General features: G+C 36.8%; 1 protein-coding gene across 4 annotated transcripts in view; it reads left to right on the top strand.

The window, feature by feature from the left end:
* Nucleotides 1-24,797, top strand: part of LOC129236771 (transmembrane protein 132C) — an 88,060-nt gene that overhangs the window by 44,097 nt on the left and 19,166 nt on the right. For all 4 annotated transcript variants that reach the window (XM_054870980.1, XM_054870981.1, XM_054870979.1 and 1 more), the window contains exons 5-10: nt 4,530-4,749; nt 6,438-6,581; nt 17,720-17,925; nt 22,867-23,014; nt 23,072-23,224; nt 23,282-23,529. In XM_054870980.1, coding sequence (XP_054726955.1) covers nt 4,530-4,749; nt 6,438-6,581; nt 17,720-17,925; nt 22,867-23,014; nt 23,072-23,224; nt 23,282-23,529 — 1,119 coding nt within the window. The remainder of the gene's footprint in view (nt 1-4,529; nt 4,750-6,437; nt 6,582-17,719; nt 17,926-22,866; nt 23,015-23,071; nt 23,225-23,281; nt 23,530-24,797) is intronic.

Genomic DNA, 24,797 nt, shown 5'->3' with positions numbered 1-24,797 from the left:
TATTAAAAAAAAATTTCTTTTACTGTGACTCGCTTTCCCCATAACCTGTAGAAATACGCAGAATAAAAGAACAACCGGTATCGATGAGAAAATTAGAAAGTGAGTTGATTGAACAGTTTTCTAATTCATAAGTAACGGAAAATTATATACCAACCTATATATTTATTTACTAAAGAGAAACATTCTTGAAAGGTATGAAAATAACTGTGAAAACGCAGATCGAAAAAATGGGAGAATAAGCTGATATAATAAACAGTAAGCGACTTAAACATTAGGACACCTAAAAAATAATAATCGAAAGTCCAATGTACGTAGCCCGCGAAATTTGAAACATTCATCTTACTTTTTGAACACACCTTTACGTTACGAATATACAGTACGTCAAAAATGAGTACAGCATCCCGGTGTTAGGTTATCCACCTGTTTCCTAAAGTAAAATATACAGTCTGTGCCAGAAGAAAATAACCGGTTTTTTCTTCTTGTAACTTCAAAATATATTTTGTTCTGCTTTTTGATGCGTAATAGTCCCACTCAAGGACTACGACGCCAGTGCTAACTCAGGTTAGTGTCCTTCGAAACTTTTCCGTAACGTAACGCGAAGCGTTTTGATGCGGTATTTTTATGCACGCATTCGAAAGGGTCAAAATTATCTTACTGTTACACTGTTAAACACCCGGTGAAAGTGAATGTTTGGGGTTGCTTCTCCGAGGGCGGTTTCGGATGTTTGGAACTCTTCACCCAAAATTTAAACGGTCGAAACAAAAATGGTCGAAATTTACAATCGAGGACTTTTGAAGTCGGTGAAAAAGATGTATCCAAGAAAAAACAATGATTGGGTCTTGCAAGAGGATAATGATCCAATAAACTCAAAGTCGACGCTGTGAGGCTTGGAAACATGAAAATGGCGTCACAGTAATGGAATGGCCTTCCCAGTCCCCAGACGCCAATCCCATTGAAAATGAATGGGGAATTATGAAAACGCACGTTCCCCTGCGTCGAATTCGCAAAATCTGGTCCTCTTTGTCGACGAGCTACGTAGGAAATTTGGTTCAAAGCATGCCGAGAAGATGCCAGGTTACTCAACAACGATGGAGACTGCACTACTTATTGAGTAATTGCGACTCGTAGTTTTATACATACTTTCATGTAAAAAAAAATTTTTTAACAGTTCCTTTTTTCTGACGCAGACTGTACATTGAAGCAACAAGATTTGAGTCCGTTTAAGCGGCACTCATCCTAAAAGAGCTGACAAATGCAGCCACTGGCATTTATGCTGTTAATATTTGTTTCAATGATAATGGTGCCGTGCTTTTGTGCCCGAAGTTTTGCGTTTTCATTATTTTTTTTATATTTTGCTCAAAAAATGCAAGTATCGTGAGATCATTCCTCATAATTTTTACATTTATCGTTTGAGTGATAGAATTGTTAGTTCAAATAAGAAGGATGGGTATAAAATCAATTGAATTTACACTTAATTCTAAAGTTTTAATTTGATTTAATTAGTTATTAAATACTATATTTCAATACGACATAAATTCTTACAAAAAGTTATCATGGGGAAGGAAGAAAAAACACGTGATGAAATCGCTCTGGTCCATGCGTGCAAGGTTATTGGAATGATTAACATACGAATTTCCATTAAACTGAATCGGTCGGACTCAGCAATAGATAAGATCATTAAAACTTAAGAAATAGTAAAACAAAAACCAGTAAAACAAGAAACCAAAAGTTCGGCATCAAGAACTGTAAGTGATTCAATCACTAGTGTGGAAACGTCACATGCAACAAAATTTAGCCTGTAGTAATCGACAAATTTGGAAAAAATAGAGTCAACCATTGTTTACGAAGTCACACAAACGTACAAGACTGTCGATACCTTCCCACGACAGTCGGTTCTACGATACCAGAACGGCTTGGACTTATATCCGGCCAAGAATTGTCACTTCAGCAGGATTCCCCGTATATGTATTGGGAATGTTTATCCTGCTACAACAACAAGAACAACTAGAATTTCCAAAACAGAATACCTATGTATCTCTGTCGTCCACCGATCTGTGAAAAAATGTGATGGTTTTGGATGAAACAATTCAACATCGATGGTCCTGATGCTGTTAATTACTACTGGTTTGGATAATTTGAAGCATTCCAAGCATTTGAAGGCTATTCTTTGATGGGGTGGGCTGGTTTCAGTTACTACAGTAGGACACCCAAGTGCAAAATTTCCGGGCGTGTAAACTCAGAATTTGACATATGTTTGTGACTTTATGGATGATCAAATTTCAGCAAGATAATGCTACCATACATGCTCATCTTGAAATTGGCTTCAGGAATAACAAGTATGAGAGTGGCCATCGCGATCCCCGAACTTAAATCCGATCGAGTATATGTGTGGAACCCTTTCTCGTCAAGTATACGCCAGAAGACGTAAATTGCAGACTGGAAAAGCGCTACGTAATGTCGTTATGGAATATTTTTACCTATTTCCTCTCTCAGAATTCTAAAATGTCGTTCTTTCGATGCTGAAACGGAGGGTGGACTGACTATTTAATTATGTTACACACATTTCTCGACCTTTCTCCGAATAATTTGTTTGTTTTAGAAAAAGTGCCTGTAATCGAATTTTGAATTTCGAAATTAGATTTGACTTTTGTATTGCGTTTAAATATATAACTTCATTTGGTTGTTTTCTAATATATATTGTTTCTCCCTGTCTCTTAGCTTCACAATCTTTGGTGGCCCATAGCTTCATCGACAATTCTCCTCCAATTCAGTCTCTCTCTTGCTTTATTTCTCCAATTCTGAACTTTCATCGCTTTTAAGTCTGCTTCTACGTCATCAAGCCATCTCTTTCTTGGTCGGCCTCTCTTTCTTCCTTCAATTGGACGCAAAGTAAACAACCTTTTTTGGATTCTTTCGTTGGGCATTCTTATGATGTGGCCAAAATCCATCTAATCCGCTGCGCTTTAATAAAACGTATAATATTATATTTTCGCCCCCAATAAAGTTTTCAATTTCGTTGTTATAACGGATACGATACGTGCCATTTTCAAGCCGAATAGGACCGTAGATTTTTCTCATTATGGATCTTTCCAATCGCAATAGCTGGTTTATATCATTAGCTTTCAGTGTCCAGATTTCAGCACCATAAGTAAGAACCAGACGTATCAAAGTTTTATACATCTTGATTTTCTGCATTCGTGATATAATCTTTGATCTGAACATTTTTATATTTACATATTACTTCTTAATAGCAGATTTAATTCTTTCATCTATTGCAATTGATGTGTCTTTACTCGCTGATAGAATGAATCCTAAGTATTTGAATTCATTTACACTTTCAAAAACAAAATCATCTATGGCTAGATATGATAGTTGGCATCCATATTACGTGCTGAGCGAAGCATAAACTTAGTATTTTCGGCGTTGACATTCAGTCCTATAATTTTTTCTTTTGTTTCTAGCAGCTTGAATATGCGAATTAGTTTGTTTTTGTTTTTTGCCATGATGAGAACGTCGTCAGCATAAGCACATATTTGAAAATCTTTGTCAAATATTGTTCCGGACAAGTTAGTTTCTTTTACAACTGTATGCAACATAAGGTTGAAAATCAGAGCGGACAATGCGTCTCTTTGTTTAACACCAGACAGGACCTGGAAGGGTTCACACATTTCGTCTTGTACTAGCACTTTGCTAGTAGTATTCTTCAACGTGCAAAGAACCAGTTCAATCAGTTTCAACAGAATGCCAAGTTTTTGGAAACAGTGTTTGATTTGTTTTCTGTCTAGACTATCAAACGCTTGATTAAAATCAATAAATAGGCAGAATAAATCAATGTTATGCTCGAAAATTTTTTAAAAAATTTGGTTGATCAATTGTTGATCGATTGTTTCTAACGCCACACTGGTATTCATCTATTATTTCATCAGCATAAACTTTGATACCCTCGTACACAATATTTGTGAACACTTTGTAACCAATGTTCTATAGCGATATTCCTCGATAATTTCGACATTCCGTCTTATTGCCCTTCTTATGTATTGGCACTATTACACTTGTTAGCCATTCATTTTGTATTTTATTATTTTCCCAAATGGTTTTTACAAGATAGTGTATTTGCTTGCGCAAGGCTTGCCCTCCATATTTTATGAGCTCCGTCTCCGTTTCATGGATTCCGTCTTCACCACCTGTTTTATTGGTTTTTAATTTATTTATTGCTGTGGTTACTTCAATTATGCTAGGTTCGTCATTCAATATTTCAGCTGTATGGATCTCCTCTCTTTCATTGTTATTATCATTATCATTTGTATTGAGGAGCTCGGTGAAATGCTGTTTTTTTGTTTTACAATAAATATTGTTACAGAATGTAAAACAATTAAGTGTTTTAGAATTTGTATTCAAACACTTAAGGAAAGGCAAGGTTCCTTTGATGAAATTTCGCGGAGTTTAAATTTAGTGCTTGTTATATCTTGACTTCCTGCCCTAATAAAAATATTGAAATATTTCAATATATAATGTAAATCTCTTTACAGCGCTCAAGAAATATTCTCTTGGCTTCTTGAACTTGGCGATGGTGCAACAGATATATTGGAAGGTGGAAAAATAGTTTGGTATGTTTCATATGTTTATAAACCAGAGAAATCGAAAAATCTGATCCCGGGAAGTACGCTCGGCGATGAATCTAAGAAGAGGGTAACAACAAAACTGGAAATCGACAAAGATGATATACAAGCAGTATTACCAATGGCGAAGGTATTAAAAATTTAAATAAATTCATTGTATTATAATATAGTCTTCTAACGAACACTATAATACTTCTAGATAACTTAGTCATCGTTTTAATTGAATTTAATTAATTACTTAAATAGGCTGATGTTAGGTTCAAACCACATTTTAGGAGGTTTTGTTACTTCAAAGCTTTTTTTCGACTTAAAATTTTTATTGTCAGCTAGTAGTATGCCACTGCCGAAATAAGAGAGTTACTTTACGTTTGAAAAATGAACTTATTTCCAAAACTTAAAGCTGTGTTGCACAAACTGTTCGTTTAATGAAGCAGTTTGGACCGAAATGAAATACTCATAGTGGGGCAGTGCACAGCACAAAAATGTCGTGTGGCTGGATTGGTGATGGAACAACTCCCAGAGCGCCTTTTGTATGCGAGGCAAACCGATGGGAATGTGGCTGCTGTTGAAGGCGAAAATGTTCAACCCAATCTAGGAACATTGATTTCAATAACTTAACATTTCACGCACCAACCTCATTTTGTACAAATATCTCGGATTATTTAGTTACATGATTGAGTTGACTCGGTAATGGAAGGCAATCAACTATTCACTTAGTATCGATTCAGAATTTGGAGATTATACCACCTCTAATTGGATGTCGCATTTGGCAAAAAAATTTCTAACGTAGTGCGTTTTCATCTCAGCTGATACCAACAGACACAGGATATCCGCATTTGATTGTGGAGAACCTAATGCGTCCGCCAAAAACGAAGTTTGTGTGGAGTGTCGGCATTTTGGGATCCTCTTTTGAAAGTCCCCATGGAAACGCCATTTCGGTCAATGGTCAGCCCTACCATACTGTCTGCATTGAAGTCGAAGATATGAACTTGAACGATCTTTAGTTTCAGCAGTAAGGGTTTCCAAACATTCGCTCGGCACGACTTTGCCCCCGGCCATCATTTGCGGTATTCGTTTCTCTCATATGAAAAAAATATATATAGGGTTTTCCGAACAGAGGTGTTATTTTGATATTCAAAGAAAAATGATGTTTAATATAAATGATCGGATGTTTATTTCATTATAAAGAGGAAGGTATGCTATTAATAGTGGAAAATAACATCAGGCAAATGACCACCATGACCTCGCTTACAGGACAATATCCTTTTTTCATTACCGAATTGCAAAGTGGCTGCCCTATGTCCTCGATAGCTTCACGAGTTCCATCTTTGAAGTCTTGAATCGACCCTGGGCTTTTAACGTACACCTTCTCTTTCACGTGGCTCCTCCTCGAGAGATAACACGGTCCGGAAACTTTTCCCGTAAAAGATCAATGGTTTCGTTGCTTGTGTGGCACGTATCGCCGTCTTGTTGAATATAAACGTTGCCCAGATCAAAACCATCCAATTCCGGCCATAAAAAATCATTAATCATCTCTCGATAGCGCAATCCATTCACCAATATCACCTGTTATTGGAAAACCCTTTATATTTTCTGGAGAACTTTAATCTTGAACAATTCAATTACGATTCTCTGTTAGATCACTAAGCGGACATTTTTGGTTTCCACCAACAGATCTTACGTACATATATATTAATCTTTGAAGATTTCGTATAAAATAAAAAAAAATTATAATTGTCGACCAAACATGCACATATCAAAATATACATTGTCGTTATTTATTTCTATAAAATCTAAATAATTTTTTCTTTGGCTTAGAACTGGGAATTAATTAATACTGCTGTACTAACTGGGCGTCAGGTAGCTCAAGCTATGAAAGTCTTCATCGTATCACAAGCTGGTAAAGTAGCTGATGTGACACTGCAAAGTTCCTGTTATGCTGAAGATGAAAGTGTTATCAAGGTAATAACTGTATAAAATGTTAATACAAGTATAAATGAAATATCATGTAATATTATTTTTTAAGTTTAATGTAAGCAAAAGTATAGGCTGGATTTTCCCCAATTTTTTTTTAAATCAAATGTTATTCCGATACTGAAAATATTTTGCGCTCCAAAAAGTAACAGAAACTCAGTTTCATGTTTCTGCGGCATAAAATGAATTGATTTACACTTCAGCAATGTTTAAAAAGAAAGTTAATTTCAACAGACAAGTTATTTCCAAAGTGGAAACAGTTCTAATTTTGAAAATAAATTTTTGTTGCGACAATCCACCTATCTCCTCTTGCTGGCGATAGTGTACGAATGAGCCCAAGAACATTAACTCGCCGCTCATTTCAGCAACTCAAAATTAACAGGCATAGCTTGAGTAGAATTTCTCTTAAATGTTACGACTTTCAAGTAGAAATTTTTGAGCTGTTTTATATGAGCGATTTTTCTCTAAATACCTATTTTCGGAACAATTCAATGAAAAATATCGAAATATGCATTTTTAAAAAGGCAACATAAGAAGCTCTAAAGCGATTTAAAATCGTGTAATATTCTATATATTCAGTTATTTTAAAAGCTTACCTCGAGAGATTTTTTTCTATATATAGGGTTGTTCAATAGGTGCGCTTCAACATTTTCCGATAGGAAGGGCGAACGACGCAATATTTTTTATTTTTCGCTTGTCATTTGTAAACTTCATTAGTATACATTTCATCATGGAACGCTACACACTTGAGCAACGATTGCAAGTCGTGCTAATTTTTTATGAAAATAATCGTTCTGTTGCTGCTACTTTAACACGTTCCCTGTCCCAATACCAAATACAAAATTGACCGACAAGTCCAACAGGGTTTTTTGAATAGTTTGTTTTTTTGTAGTCATAGGATGGCTTTAGTAATAATAATAATTAAAAAAAAAACGAATGTAGGGTATTTCTACCTGAAACACATATGGTCCATGAGCGTAGAGGGACATTTTTGCTTCTGCACGTTCATGAAACACATGTGGAACGTATCAGTGCTTATCAGGCGCATGTTTCCTGAACCATATGTGGCTCAGCGGACAGGGAACGTGTTAAGAGCATTACGGCCATTTTACGGTCCATTTAACAAGCCGTCCCGTTTTGGGGTTATGTGAAGTCATTGGTCTACAGTAACAAGCCGGCGACGATTTGTGAGCTCAGAGCCAATATTGAACGCTAAATTGCTGGAATTTCGGCCGATTTATGCAAAAGAGTGGTCGAAAATTGGGTTCAACGATTCGACTTCGTAAAACGTGCACGCGGTGGTCATGCAAAAGGAATCGAATTTCATACTTAAATGTATATGTTCAAACTCGATAATAAAAAAAAATTAGTTAAAAAAGTCAAACCGTTTGTGTTTTATTCAAAAAAGTTCAAAAGTTGAAGCGCCCTTACTGAAAAACCCTTTATAAGTATTTTCTACGAACATTTAATTTTCTTACTGTTCCCGGTCGTCAATTACACTTTACCCTTAGGAAAGTATTGAAAGCCCGAAATACGAAACTGATACGTGGGGCGCTATTAACATTTTCAGTTCTCTTCTTCCTAATTGGCGACAACCGCTTACGCGATTTTGGCCGAGTTTAACAAAGCGCGCCAGTCGTTCCTTTCTCGTGGTAACCGAACCAACATCAGGTTTAAAAAGTCACACGACAGCGAGTCATCCTGTCTGAAACCTCGTTTGGTATCAAACGTCATCTTGCATAGTCGTATTAGTGTTGCGAAGATACCAAATTCAGACATCGCGACATACAGGTAACTCATTTTCGTACTGTCGAATGCAGCTTTGAAGTCGACGAAAAGATGGTGCGTGTCGATTCTCCTTTCATGGGTCTTTTCCCAGATTTGGTGTATTGTGAATATTTGGTCGATGGTAGAATTTCCAGGTCTAAAGCCACACTGATAAAGGCCAATCAGTTGGTTGATGGTGGTCGGGTAGCGAAATGATAGTTCCATCGTCAACGATTGGGGTACCGGGATCTTCATATGCTCTGTGACATGCGCAGCTATCAGTGTTTAACAGGTTCGAGAAGTGTTTCCTCCATAATTTAAGTATGCTCTGGATGTCAGTCACCAGATCGCCGTCTTTGTTCTTACAGGAAAACGCCCCGGTTTTAAAACCTCCTGTAAGCCGCCTAATTTTTGGGCGTTAGTCCTATTGGCCATTTTCTTTTTGGCTGTCTGTTGTGTTTGCAGCTTTTTGATGTTGAACAGTTTTTACTTAGGTAAATGTATGTTTTTTGCTACACAGAGGCGTGTGCGTAGTTTGGCTGCATCAAGGTAATGATCCGAGTTGATGTTGTCCAACGGGCTTAAATCACAGTTCCGAGGCGGCCACTTGATATCGGAATTTTGGCTGATTATTCGGTTTTCAAAAACGGTAGCAAAAAGTTCGAGTGTAACTTTGGCAGTGTGACACGTTGCACCGTCCTGTTGAAACCAAATGTCGTCCATGTCATCCTCTTCAATTTTTGGAAACAACTCGTTGAGCATGTCACGGTAACGCTCGACATTTACTGTAACCGCGGCTCCTCGCTCATTTTCGAACAAAATGGCCCGATGATGCCGCCAGACCAAAAACCGCACCAAACAGTGACTCGTTGTGGATGCATTTGCTTTTCTACAGTAACGTGTATATTTTCTGAGCCCCAAATCTGACAATTTTGCTTATTGACGTAGCCACCGATGTGAAAATCAGAAAAGAAGAAGACTCACCACTTTGGAAATAGGTTTTCAATATTTCCCAATTTTGTTCAATCGTATAGCGTCCCATTTCGTAAATGTCAATCCTTTAAGTAAATTATGAACACATTTGACATGTCATTTGTGTTACCATTCTCAAAAAAATAGGTGGTTCAAAAAGCAAACGCTGTATGGCCCACCCTGTATTACAAACAGATAAATGATTTTCAACAAATAATAACAAGGCAAAGCGTAAAAATGAAAGCAGTGTTGCTAACCATATAATTTGCACCAAAAGTATAATTTTTACTGCAATTTAAATTTTTTTTTATAAAACATGTACATTTGTAAGGGAGCAACATGGGAGCCGATTTGTCAAGAGAAAGAGAGAAAGCTGCTTACTTACCTAACCTTCCATAATTGAATCATGGTTTAGGCGTATATAGCAGTGATGCAAAAGTTTCAACAGCATTTTTTGTTAAACACAGCTTTGCTAAAAAGGTGATAATATTAATATTGCCCGACTTTCCTTCGACTCAATTAATAAACTGGGTACAAGTTTTAACCATTGAATGTAACGGGTACCGCACCTCTTATGCTGAAAACCGGAAAATCAATGAAAGCGTTTCATCCAAAATTAGCGTATTATCTTGCCTTGCTCTTACACCTCACACAGATTGTGAAATAATTCGTAAAACAGTTTCCACGCTTGATTAATCGATCGCAAATATTAAGAAAGTGCTTCCTATGGCTCCAGCACTAATTACTATTTTCAAGGAGTGTGAACCTGATATGCCGCTTCCGCCAAAGTCAAATCTCACAGGTTGCAAGAAATGACAAAGCAGCTATTAACAGAGGCTGAGGTCCAGCAAAATCTAATACAGGGTGGCTGATGAATTTTGCTACATTAAGAAACTCAAATAACTGTTTTTTTAGTGTATGGAATTCATTTATTTTTTTTTTCAAGTTGAAGGTCGTTAAATTTTATTAAATGTAGCTTAACTAGTTTTAAAAATAATTGAATTTAAATGCCCCCCATGCTCGTTGACACAAGTGCGGCATCTTAGTAAAAAGTTGTTCATTGCTGCTTTGAGAGTTGCGACAGGAATAGCCGCAATTGTTGCCCGAATGGATTGTTTTAGTTCATCCAAATTTGTTGGCTTTGTTTTATAAACTTCTTGTTTACATAAGCCCCACAAGAAAAAGTCAGGTGCAGTAAGGTCAGGCGACCTGGGGGGCCAACGGAATTCGGAGTTTCTTGAAATCAGTTTATTGGGAAATTTTCGTCGCAACTCTGTCATAACAGTCTGGGCTATGTGAGACGTTGCCCCATCTTGTTGAAACCACACAGAGTTGAAAGGAATTCTCTTTCGGCGTAGTTCTGGATAGAAAAATTCTTTCAGCATTTTCAAATAACGGTCTCCAGTAACCGTAACGGTGTGACCATTTTCTTCAAAAAAATAAGGCCCGACAATACAGCGTGAAGAAACCGCACACCACACTGTCACGCGAAGAGGATGCAATTCCGTCTCGTGGAGTATCTGTGGGTTAGAAGTACTCCATATTCGACAATTTTGTTTGTTCACATTGCCGTTTAAATCGAAATGGGCCTCATCAGACATGAAAAGGCAGTTTAACATGTTTTGGTCTTCTTCCACCATTTGCAGGATCTTCTGGCAAAATTCCAAGCGAATCGGCAAGTCTGCTGCATTCAGTTTGTTAACCATTTGAATTTTGTAGGGATATAAGTCTAAATCTTTGTGCATTATTGTTTGCAAAGACTGTCGGCTGACACCAAGTTGAGCAGATAAGCTTCTTGTTGAAACCCTTGGATTACTTTGTATAGCTGCAGCTACAGCAGCGATCGTTCCTCCGTCCGAACTGGTGGGTTTCGATGATAAGGCCTTCTTGCGACTGTTCCTTGCTCAGCAAAATTATTCACCAGTCTCATTATGGTCCATCTGCTCGGGGGATCGCCGCCAAACATCCGCCTGTACTCTCTCTGTACCAAAACTACGGACTCCAGTGCGTGATAGCGGCGGACTATCCAAATTCTTGTTTGCGTGTCCCAGTTATCCATTTTAATAAATTTTAAAGATCAATCTGCAAATTAAAACAAAAATGGAACAGATAACTTAAAAAGAAAAAAAGTTATTCAATTTTTTTTTGGTAGCGGCTTTCATCAGCCACCCTGTATTAATTCAAGCGAACAATTTTTACACATTCCTGTTAAGGAAATCAAAGCAAAATTAAAATCAGTTTTATCAAAAATCAAGAGCTTCTGTGTGCTAAAATATAGTTCAGCCGAACCAATGGATATATATACAGAGGCGTACCTGGAGGGCGTAGCGCCCATGGCAGCGAAAAATTGGCGTCATTTTATTTTGCTGCATGTACACCAACTAAGTTGAGTGAGTGATTGTCAGAGTTTAAAAACAACGCACGGCTATTTATTTCTGTCAGTTTTTCATTCACGCCATTTTTGTGCCCAGCCATTACAGCAGCATTATTCAAAGCACTGTGACTGACAATCTTGCAAATTCATGTCATCTTTCTTTAACTGTTCTAAAATACTATTCGCCAGTCCCTCAGCATTCTTCGCGGTAATTTCGATAAAGCCAAGAAAGGTTTCCTGCACCTGTACTGTTTTTTTTTTTTTTCAAAATCAAAGTCCACGAACCTCACGACTTCTTCAACAATATTTCACTGTATTGAGGAAAAGAGAATGAAAAACACTGAGCGAAGGTTATGTTTACACCGAAGTGCCGTGACGTAAAATGTCCAGAAGAGGGGCGGTCCTTCGCTTCCCACCTCGGTGTTTTCTCTCGATCGCACATACTGCTTTCTCCGTCACGCTCGGCTTTGACTTTAAACAACGGGGGGCGCGGACAGTATACGTTTCAGTTTTTCTCGCTGGGGAGTATACAGATTACAGAGTTGACTATCCTGACTTCTTGTATCTTTATTTAAAATTGATGTTGAAAACCTGCATTGAATATACAAAGTTCAGGTGACACTTTGCGCCCCCCCCTAGAGTGGCACCCATGGCTCGTGCCCTGCTTGCCATACCCTAATTACGCCAGTATATATATATATATATATATTTTGCCCAGCCATAAGTTCTGTTACAAGTTATAGATATGAAACTATAATACTTTTTTAGTTAAATTAATTTAATTTAATCATGTAAATATTAAAAAAAAAAAATGAATTTTTATACGAAGTGGTCACCATTTGTTTTTACACCAGCCTTCAAACAATTAGGCCATTCAGCTATTGCACCTATGGTTTCCATGGATATTGACGTAGCTGCTCGAACCAAAGATTGTTTGAGACTCTCCAAATTTCTGTGAGGTATTCGAAAGGTCATGTTCTCCAATTCTGACCACAAATTGTAGTCCAATAGATTCAGATCTGGATTTCCAGTCGGCTAATCATCTGCGGTATAAACTCAGATATATAACTCACTGCTGGGTGATTTTTGCCTTATGGGCTGGAGCAGGATCGTGCTGGAAGTTCCAGCGCTCTCCATTGAAGAGAGTGCTGCTCAACTACTTCACCACGCCTTCTAGGACACCCTTTTGGTACACTTTTGCACCGGTCTGACCCCCTTTTTCGCAGAAATGGAGAGATGTAACGTCCTCACACGACACTCCCCACCAAACCATTACGGAGTTTGGATGGTGGTCACGCTGAACCATTGCAACAAATTTTTTTTAATCTTTAGGAGTTTTTGCATAGATTTTGTTGCTTATTAAAAACTTCTTCAACGGAGATATTTTTCTCATCTGTGAAAAGCAAATTTTCATGGCGTTGACAGCGTGCCACCGAACAAGCTGCTTGCATCTGTCAAATCGAATTTTCTTCAAGCGCGTTGTGAAAAGATAACCATTTGAGCGACGAAAGGCTTTCATGTAGAGATCATCTGTAACTAGTTTTGAAATGGATCTAGTGAATACATTAATTTCCCCGGGCAGGGATTTCTGCTTTCTAACAGTGCTTCGTAAAATTTGTCACAGAATTTATGGTAAGACTAAGTATTACCACGTATAATCTCCATGAATATGGATGACGCTGCTGCAACAAGTGCATGCTTGAAATTCTCCGACCACAATTTCTGATGGAGAAGACATAAATCGGACCTGACTGAGGCCCAATCTTCAGCAAAAATAAACGCTAGAATATTTTTTCATAACGGCTGTTTGGTTGTTTTAGCTTCATGTGCCAGTACAGGCTTGTTGAAAGTTGTTCTTTTCTATATTATGGAGGGTTCATGTTGAATTCTTCGCCATGCCTTTCAATACATCTGGACGGGTGGCTGGATGGATATAGATTATATGCTGGATGATTATTTCTCTGGTGCCTTGGTCTATTCTATCGAAATTCTTGCATTTGCATTATGACTCCATTTATTAAAAACTCGTGCGTAACTAAAAACAGATTGCAGCTTGGCTATCCGATAGGGCGAAGGGCGATATCGCCCTTAAAAGAGAAATCTGCGATTTGTAACCCACGTGTCAGTACTTCCGCCTGGAAGTCACTGTTGGTATTACGGAGACGAACAGATTTTTCAATTTTAAGTCTATGAGAATATATACCTGCTCCAATACCACAATCCATTTTACTGCCATCTGTGTACACTGTAGTGTCGGGGGAGGGGCGATATCAACAATAAATAATAAAATTTTTTAAAATAAAAACACCCAAATTTGTTCTTCGAGCGTTACCCTTCAGTATAATATATGCCTCATTTGAATAAAAGTCCTGAAACATATTTAAAAAAAATTATGACAATCGTCCAACCATTTGTCGAGCACAGGTTTGCCGTGGTTGGAAGTTTCGTCTACCAGCGCCATTTGAAGATGGTCCCGTGCCACCTCACTGAATTGCTCGGTAGGTTTGGAGACAACCGCACCCTGATCTGAGATCTTGTGCTTCTTTGTTGCCCTCTTGTTTTCGTCTTGCGATCGGTTCTGTTTTTTGGCTTCTGTCTTCCGGGCAGCTTGGAATGCCAGGTATTCGTCCACCACCGTTTAACACCTTGCCTTATCAGCCTCATCTTTGCGAAGAGTTTTACCTTCGGTCTCGTCCTTACGAATCTTGCCAAGGACGCGCTTTTGTGCCATGACTTTAGCGGATGTTGTCAGTTCGTTTATAGTCGTTGGCGTGTTGTCATGGATGGTGCTTGCCCTGTCGCTTAGTATGTGTGTCCGTTTGTCTGTCTTGTGCTGTAAATGCATTAATCTGTCTTCCCGTCACTTTTTCCATCTGTTTTTCGCCGCTATCCGAGTTCTCTTTTTGTTTGTTCTCATCATCTGGTTCGTGCGGTTACCGGCCCCGCCCAGGGAGCCCGGTGACCAAAGAGGAATAAGGGGAAATAACCTGTCGACCATGGCAGCGCCCCATACCATGCCAGGCCACTGTTACAACCTGAGGCGGCCTGATATCAGAAGGGCTCCGTTCGAAAACACCCTTATTTAGTCCCCGGCTACCAAACCCACCCAATAGGCACGGTTCGCACCTTGGGTTGAGAGAGTTTTTTCTTATCGAAGTTTACGTCTTCGGCTTGTGGGGTTCGTGGGGGATCTACGCTACTACCTTCCACATCTGGGAGATGTTCCCCTATCCACCACCTGGGGACGCGCCCTCTAGGGATGACAGGCTCCCCCGTGCGAACCCAGTGTACTTGTTTAAACTTTTTATTCGGAAATGATAATGGATTAATCGTGACATAGACTGAAGAACATTTAGTCGTGGTTTTATGCTTGCTTAAGAAAACTCATGGAGTTCATTCTGCACAGATTTTGTAGCTCTCCTCGTGCAGACGTGCAGTTCTGAACCTGCTTTCTACTTGAGCTGATTGCAAGAATCGATTAATGGTGCGATACAAAAACATTATATATGTATGGTTATGCCAATTTTTTTATCAACCTGAATATCTAACTAGCGCTATTTCTGCATTTTTGCCGTACAGTAACCGCGATACGATTTCTTTTGTCAGCCCTCTGCATTGTTAATTACGTGAAATTTTAAACCAAATTGAATTGAATTTAATTTTCATTTTTGGAAAAAAAAATTAATAATGTGAACATTTAAAGCCTTTTAACTCTTCTAACATACGGTATGGCGATAGCAAGTACTGTCTGCCTAACAAAAGCGTTGACCAATTCGATTCATTGTATGGGGTTATAATATTTATAATACCCAATGTATTCAATAAAATGTATAGTCACAACCATTAGCCATTATAGTCTTCACATCTTTGAGTCATACTTTGTGTTAATTTTTGCACACGTTGTGAAAGTAATCGGCTCCAAATCAGCCGAAATTACCTTAATAAATGTTTGAGCGTCCATATTTGTTTTCCTATGAGTTTTTGCTTAACTCTTGCTCAAACATTTTCAATAGGGTTGCCATCAGGTGGTTGTGAAAGCCAATCCAACATAGAATTAATATGTTTCCACTCTATACACGTTTGGCTTCTATACTTGTGATCGTTGTCCTCTTGTAAAATACAAGGTTGGCTAGTTCTTCCAAATATCTGCGCAGCTGATTGCAATGATACTTTTTGGTAAATTTCATTCGGCAAAATTGCATTCGAACTGTAGGCAAACAGAAATAAATGGCTGAGAAGTTGTCGATTATCAGCAGAACACCAGGGCCGACGTATGCAACTATGCGCCCGAAAAAAAGATTCACCCGTGATTCACCAATTCCGTTCAGAATTTGTCTCGGCACATGCAAGTACTTTTCCAATGTGTAATAATAAGAGCAGCGGTTTTTTCAACATGCTCAGGAATTTGAGGTATCTGCTATTTACGTATCCTCGAATCGTATCTTTGAATATTGGACACCACTTTTCCTTAAAGCTGTTTCCAGTCCACCCAACGATAAGTTCGACTTTGTCACAAACAAATCAATGATCTTCTGATCTTGCTTTGGAGAGGCATATTTTTGGGCCTCGTCGAAGTCTTTGACCTTTTTAACTTCAGTATTCCGATGCACCCATTTATTTGAGAACTTCTTAGACTTCTTCAAATATTTTGCTGTAGATACATGTGACATTTTTGGGCCTAGGGGTGTACAAAAGTACACTGCTTCGTACGCTTTTTAAATTTCTCACAAAACTAACAAATTGCATAACGCGTATTACGAGAAGAATACACCTATTTAGCAGCAATTAAATTTTCTTTAAAACAGAACTCTAAGTTTGAATTTGCCGGTCACATTTTTGTTACACAGACATTATATATACATATGTAATATGAAATATTGCCATTTTGAATCAAACCTTTTCAAATTAAACCAAATCTTTTTCAAAATAAACCAAATTTGAAATTAAACTAACTCCTATATTTCCGAGTACAGTGAAATTTGTTCAAATTATATATAACCATTTTTATAATTTATTAATATAGATAAAATTTAAGTTGGCTCTGGGGAAAATTTGTTTTTAGTTATGGTTATCATGGTTAATTCCCAAGGAGAAATAAAATGTATGGTGGACAATAGTAGATGTATATTCAAATTTTAACAACTTACTCTCCTTTTGTGAAACCGATAGAGAAAATACTTATAACTTAGTTATAATTGAAGAAAGATTCGCACAAATGCTTGTACGAATTATGCTATGGGCATGGTCATTAAATGCGTAAAGCAGTGAATAAACAAGTTCTGCATTAATTTCATGAACTATTCTTTAATATACTTAGGTGGTATATTTTTTAACATGCTCAATTTTTATTTTGGTTTTTGATTATTTAATTTGAATAATGTTTCACAAAATTTTAAAATAGTTCAATTCATTTCATTGTGTATGGAAATGTGGTAGTACAATTTAATTTGAATAAAGTTTCGTTTAACTTAAACTCAACACGCCAAAACCATTTTTAGAAAAGCACCTCTGATTATTCTGTTAGTAATGTCGTCGTGACAGTTAAAAGTGCATTTTCGGAGTTGCCTAATTCCGAAAGCAACTACAAAATAGGCTGAAAAATTATGCTGATGCCATCTTATAGAATTTGGCACTCTGTCAATATCAGAATCCTTATTGAATTCCTACTCGTGTTGGGGTGAAGGAACAGTCATTAAATTCATTAATACAGTCAATCTATTAAGCTCCAGACATTAGGTTTGAAACTTTATTTTCCATCGTCCTTTGTATCCTTTCTGTTTTTTATACATTTTATTTGAATTAATTTTTTTTTTTTTATATATTTAAATATATATTACGTTTTCTTTAGCATCATATATTTTTTAGTCAGGTAAAAGAGCTTTAGTTTATTTATTAAAAACCGAGATTTTTCTGATTTGGATTCATATGTAGTAGTTAGATAACTTTTATCATAATAAGCCCTCGATATTCTTTAAACATGTGCAATTATATATTTAATTTTTTAATGTTTTAGGTATCTTCTTCGTGCAGCTCAGTTTATATAGACGGTTCTGAAATAAGAGGTTCCTCTAATGCTTCAGTTATTGTAAAGTACGGATCGTATACTGGATTGGCGAAGTTTACTGTGTGGATGCCAGAATTTCCATTAGAAGTCTATGTGTCGGACTTCAGACTGTCTCAAATAAAAGGATGGAAAGTGGTTGACGAGAGCAGTATTTTGTAAGATTTTAATTTACATACAGTCCCGGACATAAGTATTGGCCCAACTTATTATGAAAATTTTCTAAAATATATGCAATAATAATTTTTTTGTGTTCTCATATTTACCCTTCTATTGACTATCGATATAAAGGAAAACATTAGTGTGAACTTTATTTATTCTATCCAAAAAAATTAAATAACTTTAAACTGACCGCTTTCATAGACGGTATTAGCACTTAATGGAATAAAAAGTAAAAATAAAAAGTGTGACAAAGTATGGGTAACGCTGTAAACAAGTCTCATGCGAACATCATGAACCATCTCTTCGCTATTTTCTGGTTTTCCATTTGTATTCTTCTTTAATATTTGAGAAAACAGTTTTGTCCATTACATCATCAGAACTGTTATCCTCGATAATTGTGTGGAGGTAATGTTTGGTGGGCGCCGTAGCCGAATGTGTTGGTGCGTGACTACCATTCGGAATTCACAAAGAGAATGTAGGTTCGAATCTCGGTGAAACACCAAAATTAAGAAAAACATTTTTCTAATAGCGGTCGCCCCTCGGCAGGTAATGGCAAACCTCCGAGTGTATTTCTGCTCTTCATAAAAATATCTGCCGTTCGGAGTCGGCTTAAAACTGGTCCCTCCATTTGTGGAACAACATCAAAACGCACACCTCATATAGGAGGAGGAGCTCGTCCAAACACCCAAAATGGTTTCCCCTCAACTTCGTTCTGTTAGCTTCTTTGAGTAACCAATACGCAGCTAATTTTCAAGGATGGTGAAAACGTCTTTGAAACGCTGTACAATGCTATATCCGCTTCCGCTTATCATCTTCCCAATCTCAGCATACGATTTACCTCCGCTGTGTAAGGGTAAGATAACTTTTCGTTCCGATTGATTCGTTTCTTCTTGTTTGCGACCCATGTACCATTAGGGTGTGCCAGTATTTTTTTTACCTATGAATGCAAGGCGGTCAGTTTTAAGTTATTTAACTTAAATGGATAAAGTAAATAAAATTCAGAGCAGTATTTTCCTTTATATAAATAGTTCATACATAAGAAAATATGAGAAGAATACAAGAAAATTAATATTACATGTATCTAACCGACTTTTGACAATAATTTTTATAATACGCCAATACTTATGTCTCGTATGATATATACATATATATATCCATGGTTCAAATATAGAAGGAAGTAATGACAAGGGAATTTTGACACTCCTTTATATTGGGTTGCATTTATGAAGGATTGAGGAAGAGGGAAAAAAGTTCTCCCCTTCTTGCCTAAAGGTAGTAAAAAAGTACGCAAAGTAGCAATTAGCAGTGAAATAAAAAATTAAAAAAAGCTGACCAATATAAATTCAATCTATACTCGTATTAGAACCAAACAACCAAAAAATTATTGTTTTCCTTTAATAAAAATGTGGTACTTACTTAATTTTTTGTCAGGATGACCAAATCAAGTTAACTTTTTAATAAATGTATCAAGATTATTTAATGATTAATGTTCTGAAATTTAAAATGCTAATCATTGGAATTTATTTTATTATTTTGCTATCTTATGAAAAAAGCATTTACAATTGCCGACTCAATTTATGGATCTACGTATTTCAGTACACAATTTGCTAGTATACATATATTGTGAGTGCTGCTAAGGGATAAAATACCTTTTATACTTAATGATACACTGTTGGTCTGAAATATATCTATTAGGGAGTACCACTTGGCACTCCAATGCTAGGATACACTCGTTGCATGTGAATGCTACATTTATCATAGCGAATAGTTTTTTTTATTGTATCACAGCAATGTTCCAAACAGTCCACATTGCCCCATGATTCCTAAAGTCTCTGAAGCTCAAGCAGGTGGACCATCGCATTAATACAGCGAGTAATGTTCTTAGGGCTGAACTCGATAGGACCACCTTCATTAAGATTGTCTTACCGAAGCATAATTGTTCAAAGGAATGGATCGTGTGATTATATCAACAATAGCCCCAAGTGCCCCCTAGTTTAAGTTCCACTTCAGCTTGTAGGAACTAGAGAGCAACTGTGAAAACAGTTCGTCAATAGTAAAAAGAAATTTGAAGTTTGGTCTATGTGGGACGTCAATGAACATTTTAGACTGCCGAAGATTTTCAAATGAACGACTTTCTTCACCAAAGTACTTCTTTTAAATATTTATTAAAACGCAAAAGTTCATCCCAATGATAATTTTCCCCATTGATAATCTCAATCAGTTGTGAATCACTTAAGGTAAATTTTCCGAAAAAGACTTTTCTATATTCTCTTAGAAATAAATATAAAATAAAGTCCCGAAATACGTACATACATATGTACGAATACATGTAATGTAATAACTTCGCATAAAATGCTCCGAAAAGCAAGGTTTGTTTTGCATTTGAAAGCTATCCAGCAAGTTTATTTTCAACATAATTTAAAGTAGTCTGTAAAAGGGGTGTGGCAATATGGTTCCCACGATATTGGAGAGTTTTTATTCATAATGTAACGTTTTGGCGGCCGCCGTAGCCGAATGAGTGGATGCGTGACTACCATTCGGAATTCGGAGCGAACGTAGATTTGAGTTTCCGTAAAACACCAAAATGAAGAAAAATGTTTTCTAATAGCTCCTCATAAAAATATCTGACGTTCTGTGTCGGCTTGAAAATGCAGGTCCCTCCATTTGTGGAACAACATCAAGACGCACGCTACAAATAAGAGAAGGAGCTCGGCCAAACACCCAAAATGGGTGTACGCGCCAATCATTCAAACTTTCAAACAACAATGGAAGTCTAAATCGTTTCCATTTATGATGAAAAGATTTTCTACTTATCAGACCGTTTCGGCTCTGAGCGAATTTGACAGAATCAGCTTTCTTTTTAACGAAAAAACTGAGATTGTGTTATTGATATACGAAGCAATCAACCAATGACCACACTTCATTGCTATCTGAACAACCACTGATTGGACGATTGTGTTAATACATGTGAAATGTTTGTGCTATTATATTAGTGATATAGTGATATGCTTTTTTCCGTATATCACTAATATAATAGCACAAACATTTCACATGTATTAACACAATCGTCCAATCAGTCGTTGTTCAGATAGCAATGAAGTAGGGTCATTGGTTGATTGCAATTTTCGTATATCACTAATATAATAGCACAAACATTTCACATGTATTAACACAATCGTCCAATCAGTGGTTGTTCAGATAGCAATGAAGTGTGGTCATTGGTTGATTGCAATTTTCGTATATCACTAATATAATAGCACAAACATTTCACATGTATTAACACAATCGTCCAATCAGTCGTTGTTCAGATAGCAATGAAGTGTGGTCATTGGTTGATTGCAATTTTCGTATATCACTAATATAATAGCACAAACATTTCACATGTATTAACACAATCGTCCAATCAGTGGTTGTTCAGATAGCAATGAAGTGTTGTCATTGGTTGATTGCAATTTTCGTATATCACTAATATAATAGCACAAACATTTCACATGTATTAACACAATCGTCCAATCAGTCGTTGTTCAGATAGCAATGAAGTGTGGTCATTGGTTGATTGCAATTTTCGTATATCACTAATATAATAGCACAAACATTTCACATGTATTAACACAATCGTCCAATCAGTCGTTGTTCAGATAGCAATGAAGTGTGGTCATTGGTTGATTGCAATTTTCGTATATCACTAATATAATAGCACAAACATTTCACATGTATTGACACAACCGTCCAATCAGTCGTTGTTCAGATAGCAATGAAGTGTGGTCATTGGTTGATTGGTTCGTATATCAATAACACAATCTCAGTTTTTTCGTTAAAAAGAAAGGGCTTCGGCAGCGGCAGCCATTAAAAAACTACAAGTATGAACACTATTCCAATATTTAATATATAAGAATGGAAACCCTCCACTCTACCCAACAAATATACACGGATTTAAAACCCGAATCTTTTCCCGCCTTCGCCTAGGCCACACAACACACACCCATGAACATATCTTAAAAAAAGAAAATCACCCTATCTGTACAACCTGCAACACAAACCAAACATTGGACCACATCCTCAACAAATGTACAAATCACGCCAACGCAAGAAAAGAAATACTAAACTCAGAACAAATAAGCGACATCCTCGCCATTCCCAGTCACTCAAACACCGAAAAAATAAGCAAATTCATTAAAACTATCGAAATGACAACATAACAAATAATCCAGACAGCCACAGACGACACAGAGCTGATGGCCTCTGCAGCCAATGCTCAAACATAATTTTAGCACTGGTATTCATACCAGTCACTAAATAATAATAATAAATATTTCTTTATTTTTTCCGTTCTTTCATGGTACCCACATAATTGGAATATTGTAGTGGTTGTACCCGCCAGCTCGCTCAGTCTGTATATGTCCTCGCACGCTATTTTGAAGTTTTCCCATATATCCGAGGTGACCTTGATAACTGCTTGTCTATCCGACTATTTCAGAAGCACGACCACCATCGACCCAAATAATTAAAAACGTTATTAATTTGAAAATTAATTTGATTTTATCGTAATATGATACTCAAATGTTTACAGTTTGAATGTTTACGATTTTCAACGAATAATAATAAGGCGAAGCGTCAAAATATGAACGGTGTTGCTGACATAATAATTTACAATAAAAGTTTAAATTTTACTACACTTTAAAAGTTTTTTTAATAAAACATGTACGTATACTTGTAAAGAAGCAACATGTTTTCAAATAAGGGAGCCGATTTGTCAAGAGGAAGCGAGAAAGCTGCTTACTTACCTAACCTATAATTGAATCATGGATATACATATATCATGATATATATCAATGAATCATGTTACATACATATGTATATGTCGAATCCTATAAATGTCAAAATTGTTCACATCTGTATACAATTAATACAATTATTCGAATTTCACTTATTTGCAGACCGAGTAAACAAACTCAACGCCGTAAAAAGAGGTCCAACGGATGGAGTCAATATAAAAGTGATGTTGGGACAGATAAAATAGTTTGTAAAGCCCGATACCAACAAAGCCCTGTAGATGTTTATGCTCGATTTTTGGCCATTGATCAAGTGAGTTCAGAAAATGGTTTTTGTATGCTTTAAGAGGTAATTACTTTGATTTTGCAGAATTCTGGGCGCATAAGTTATTTTATTTCGCGGCGAACTGGCTTGCGGGTCACGGATTTGGTACAACCACTTTTACGTGTATCTGATCCGAAAATTGCTACTTTAAAAGGGAGAATTTTGCAAGGAAAATCAATGGGTCGCACAGATGTGCAGGTACAATATTTCCAGTTTTTTATTAGATATATTCTAAAACTTACCATGTCCCCTTAGGTCCTATCTCCCATCACAGGCCGAGTGATAGGAACCAAAGAAATTCGTGTTGGGAGTGATAAAGTCAGTTTGAAGAAGTTAATTGTGCGTGTAATATCAGGTCTGCAATTAACTATTTCTCCAGACACTGGTATCGACAACGGATATACAGCAGAAACTTCGGTTACAAACAAGCTAACTGCTCAATATCAGGAAGGATTGTTGGATATTGATCTCGAGTTTTCAGATGGATCCAAAACTCCTTTGAGGTTCGAAAATGTTTAACTTTGATTTATATTGTCAACGGCAATTGTGTTTTTATTGGCATTGTTATTTGTTATTTTTTTATTAAACGTTTTTTGTTCAATCTACGATAATATGCATGTGCGGGCAAAGCGAATTCATTAAAGTGGTGGCACTAGACCAAGAATAATGTTTTGTATATTACATTAAAATGCCACGACTAAAGAAAAATAGAAAGGAAAAAGGAAAGGGCAAATCACCTTGAACAGCCGACATGTAGTTCAAGGTAGAAGCGTGCGACGATGAGGCGAATGTAACGGCTTTTAGTCATTTCATCTTATGTTGATATCTTAATGTACATGGCGAGAGAAAAAAACTTTTTGTTTGGTATACTTAATTACGGGGTAAATGTGGTTAAATGGCTCCCGATGAATACCTTTTATTGTCTGTCGGTAGCCCGTTGCATATAGCGGTACGCCAACTGTGGTGCTGAACCTCGTTTTTGAGCTCTACCTCTGAAAATGTCTGCAGGGTGGTCCGTGCACTAGAAACCTAACAGCAACTGTTTATATATAATATATATACTCGTATACTATGACCAATATTAGTGAAATACATAGAGAGTTCGGGGAATAAATCACACGATTTTCTCATTCAACCACATTTAATTGAGTGATTGGAATGTGTTAAATGGCAGGATGCAAGAGCAATACTTTGAGAGAACATTTTGAAACAGTTTTGTAGTATCGTTATTGTTGTGTTGGCAACACTTAATGTCATGCCATGCAAGGTGTGTACGTTAAAAAGGAGGTTGAGTGACTGAAAAAGCAGGTATTAGAGTTAACGCAGCAAGTGAATGCAGCTCAAATTTCTAGAGTTGTACACTGAAGAAGGAAAGATGGAACGTAGCAGCAAGCGTCCCGTTACCCAGCGCGCTAGAAATCATCGAAGGTGACTCTGTGGCAAACTTTAAGTTCTTCAAAAAACTTCGAATGTTCTATTGGGCTAGCAACTAAGCAATTGCGGATTTTGTTTTAGAAAACAAAGACAATTTTTTCATGGAACTAAATACATTTATTCTGTTATGTATTGCCCATTTTGATCAGCGACCTTTTGCCATCTTTCAGGCAGCATCATAATCCCACGTTCATAAAACTTGTAGTTTTTATTATATTAGCATAAAACTGAATCAGGTACGATTTGACATCATCATCATTATTGAAATGTTTACTATTCAAGGAAACAAAAATTAATCAGATGGTGCAAGGTCAGTACTATATGATGGATGTGGCAA

Source organism: Anastrepha obliqua, chromosome 2 (assembly GCF_027943255.1).
Source record: "Anastrepha obliqua isolate idAnaObli1 chromosome 2, idAnaObli1_1.0, whole genome shotgun sequence".
Classification (NCBI taxonomy): Eukaryota; Metazoa; Arthropoda; class Insecta; order Diptera; family Tephritidae; genus Anastrepha; species Anastrepha obliqua.
Note: the sequence above shows the minus strand (reverse complement) of the source record. Positions and strands in the feature narration are given on the sequence as shown.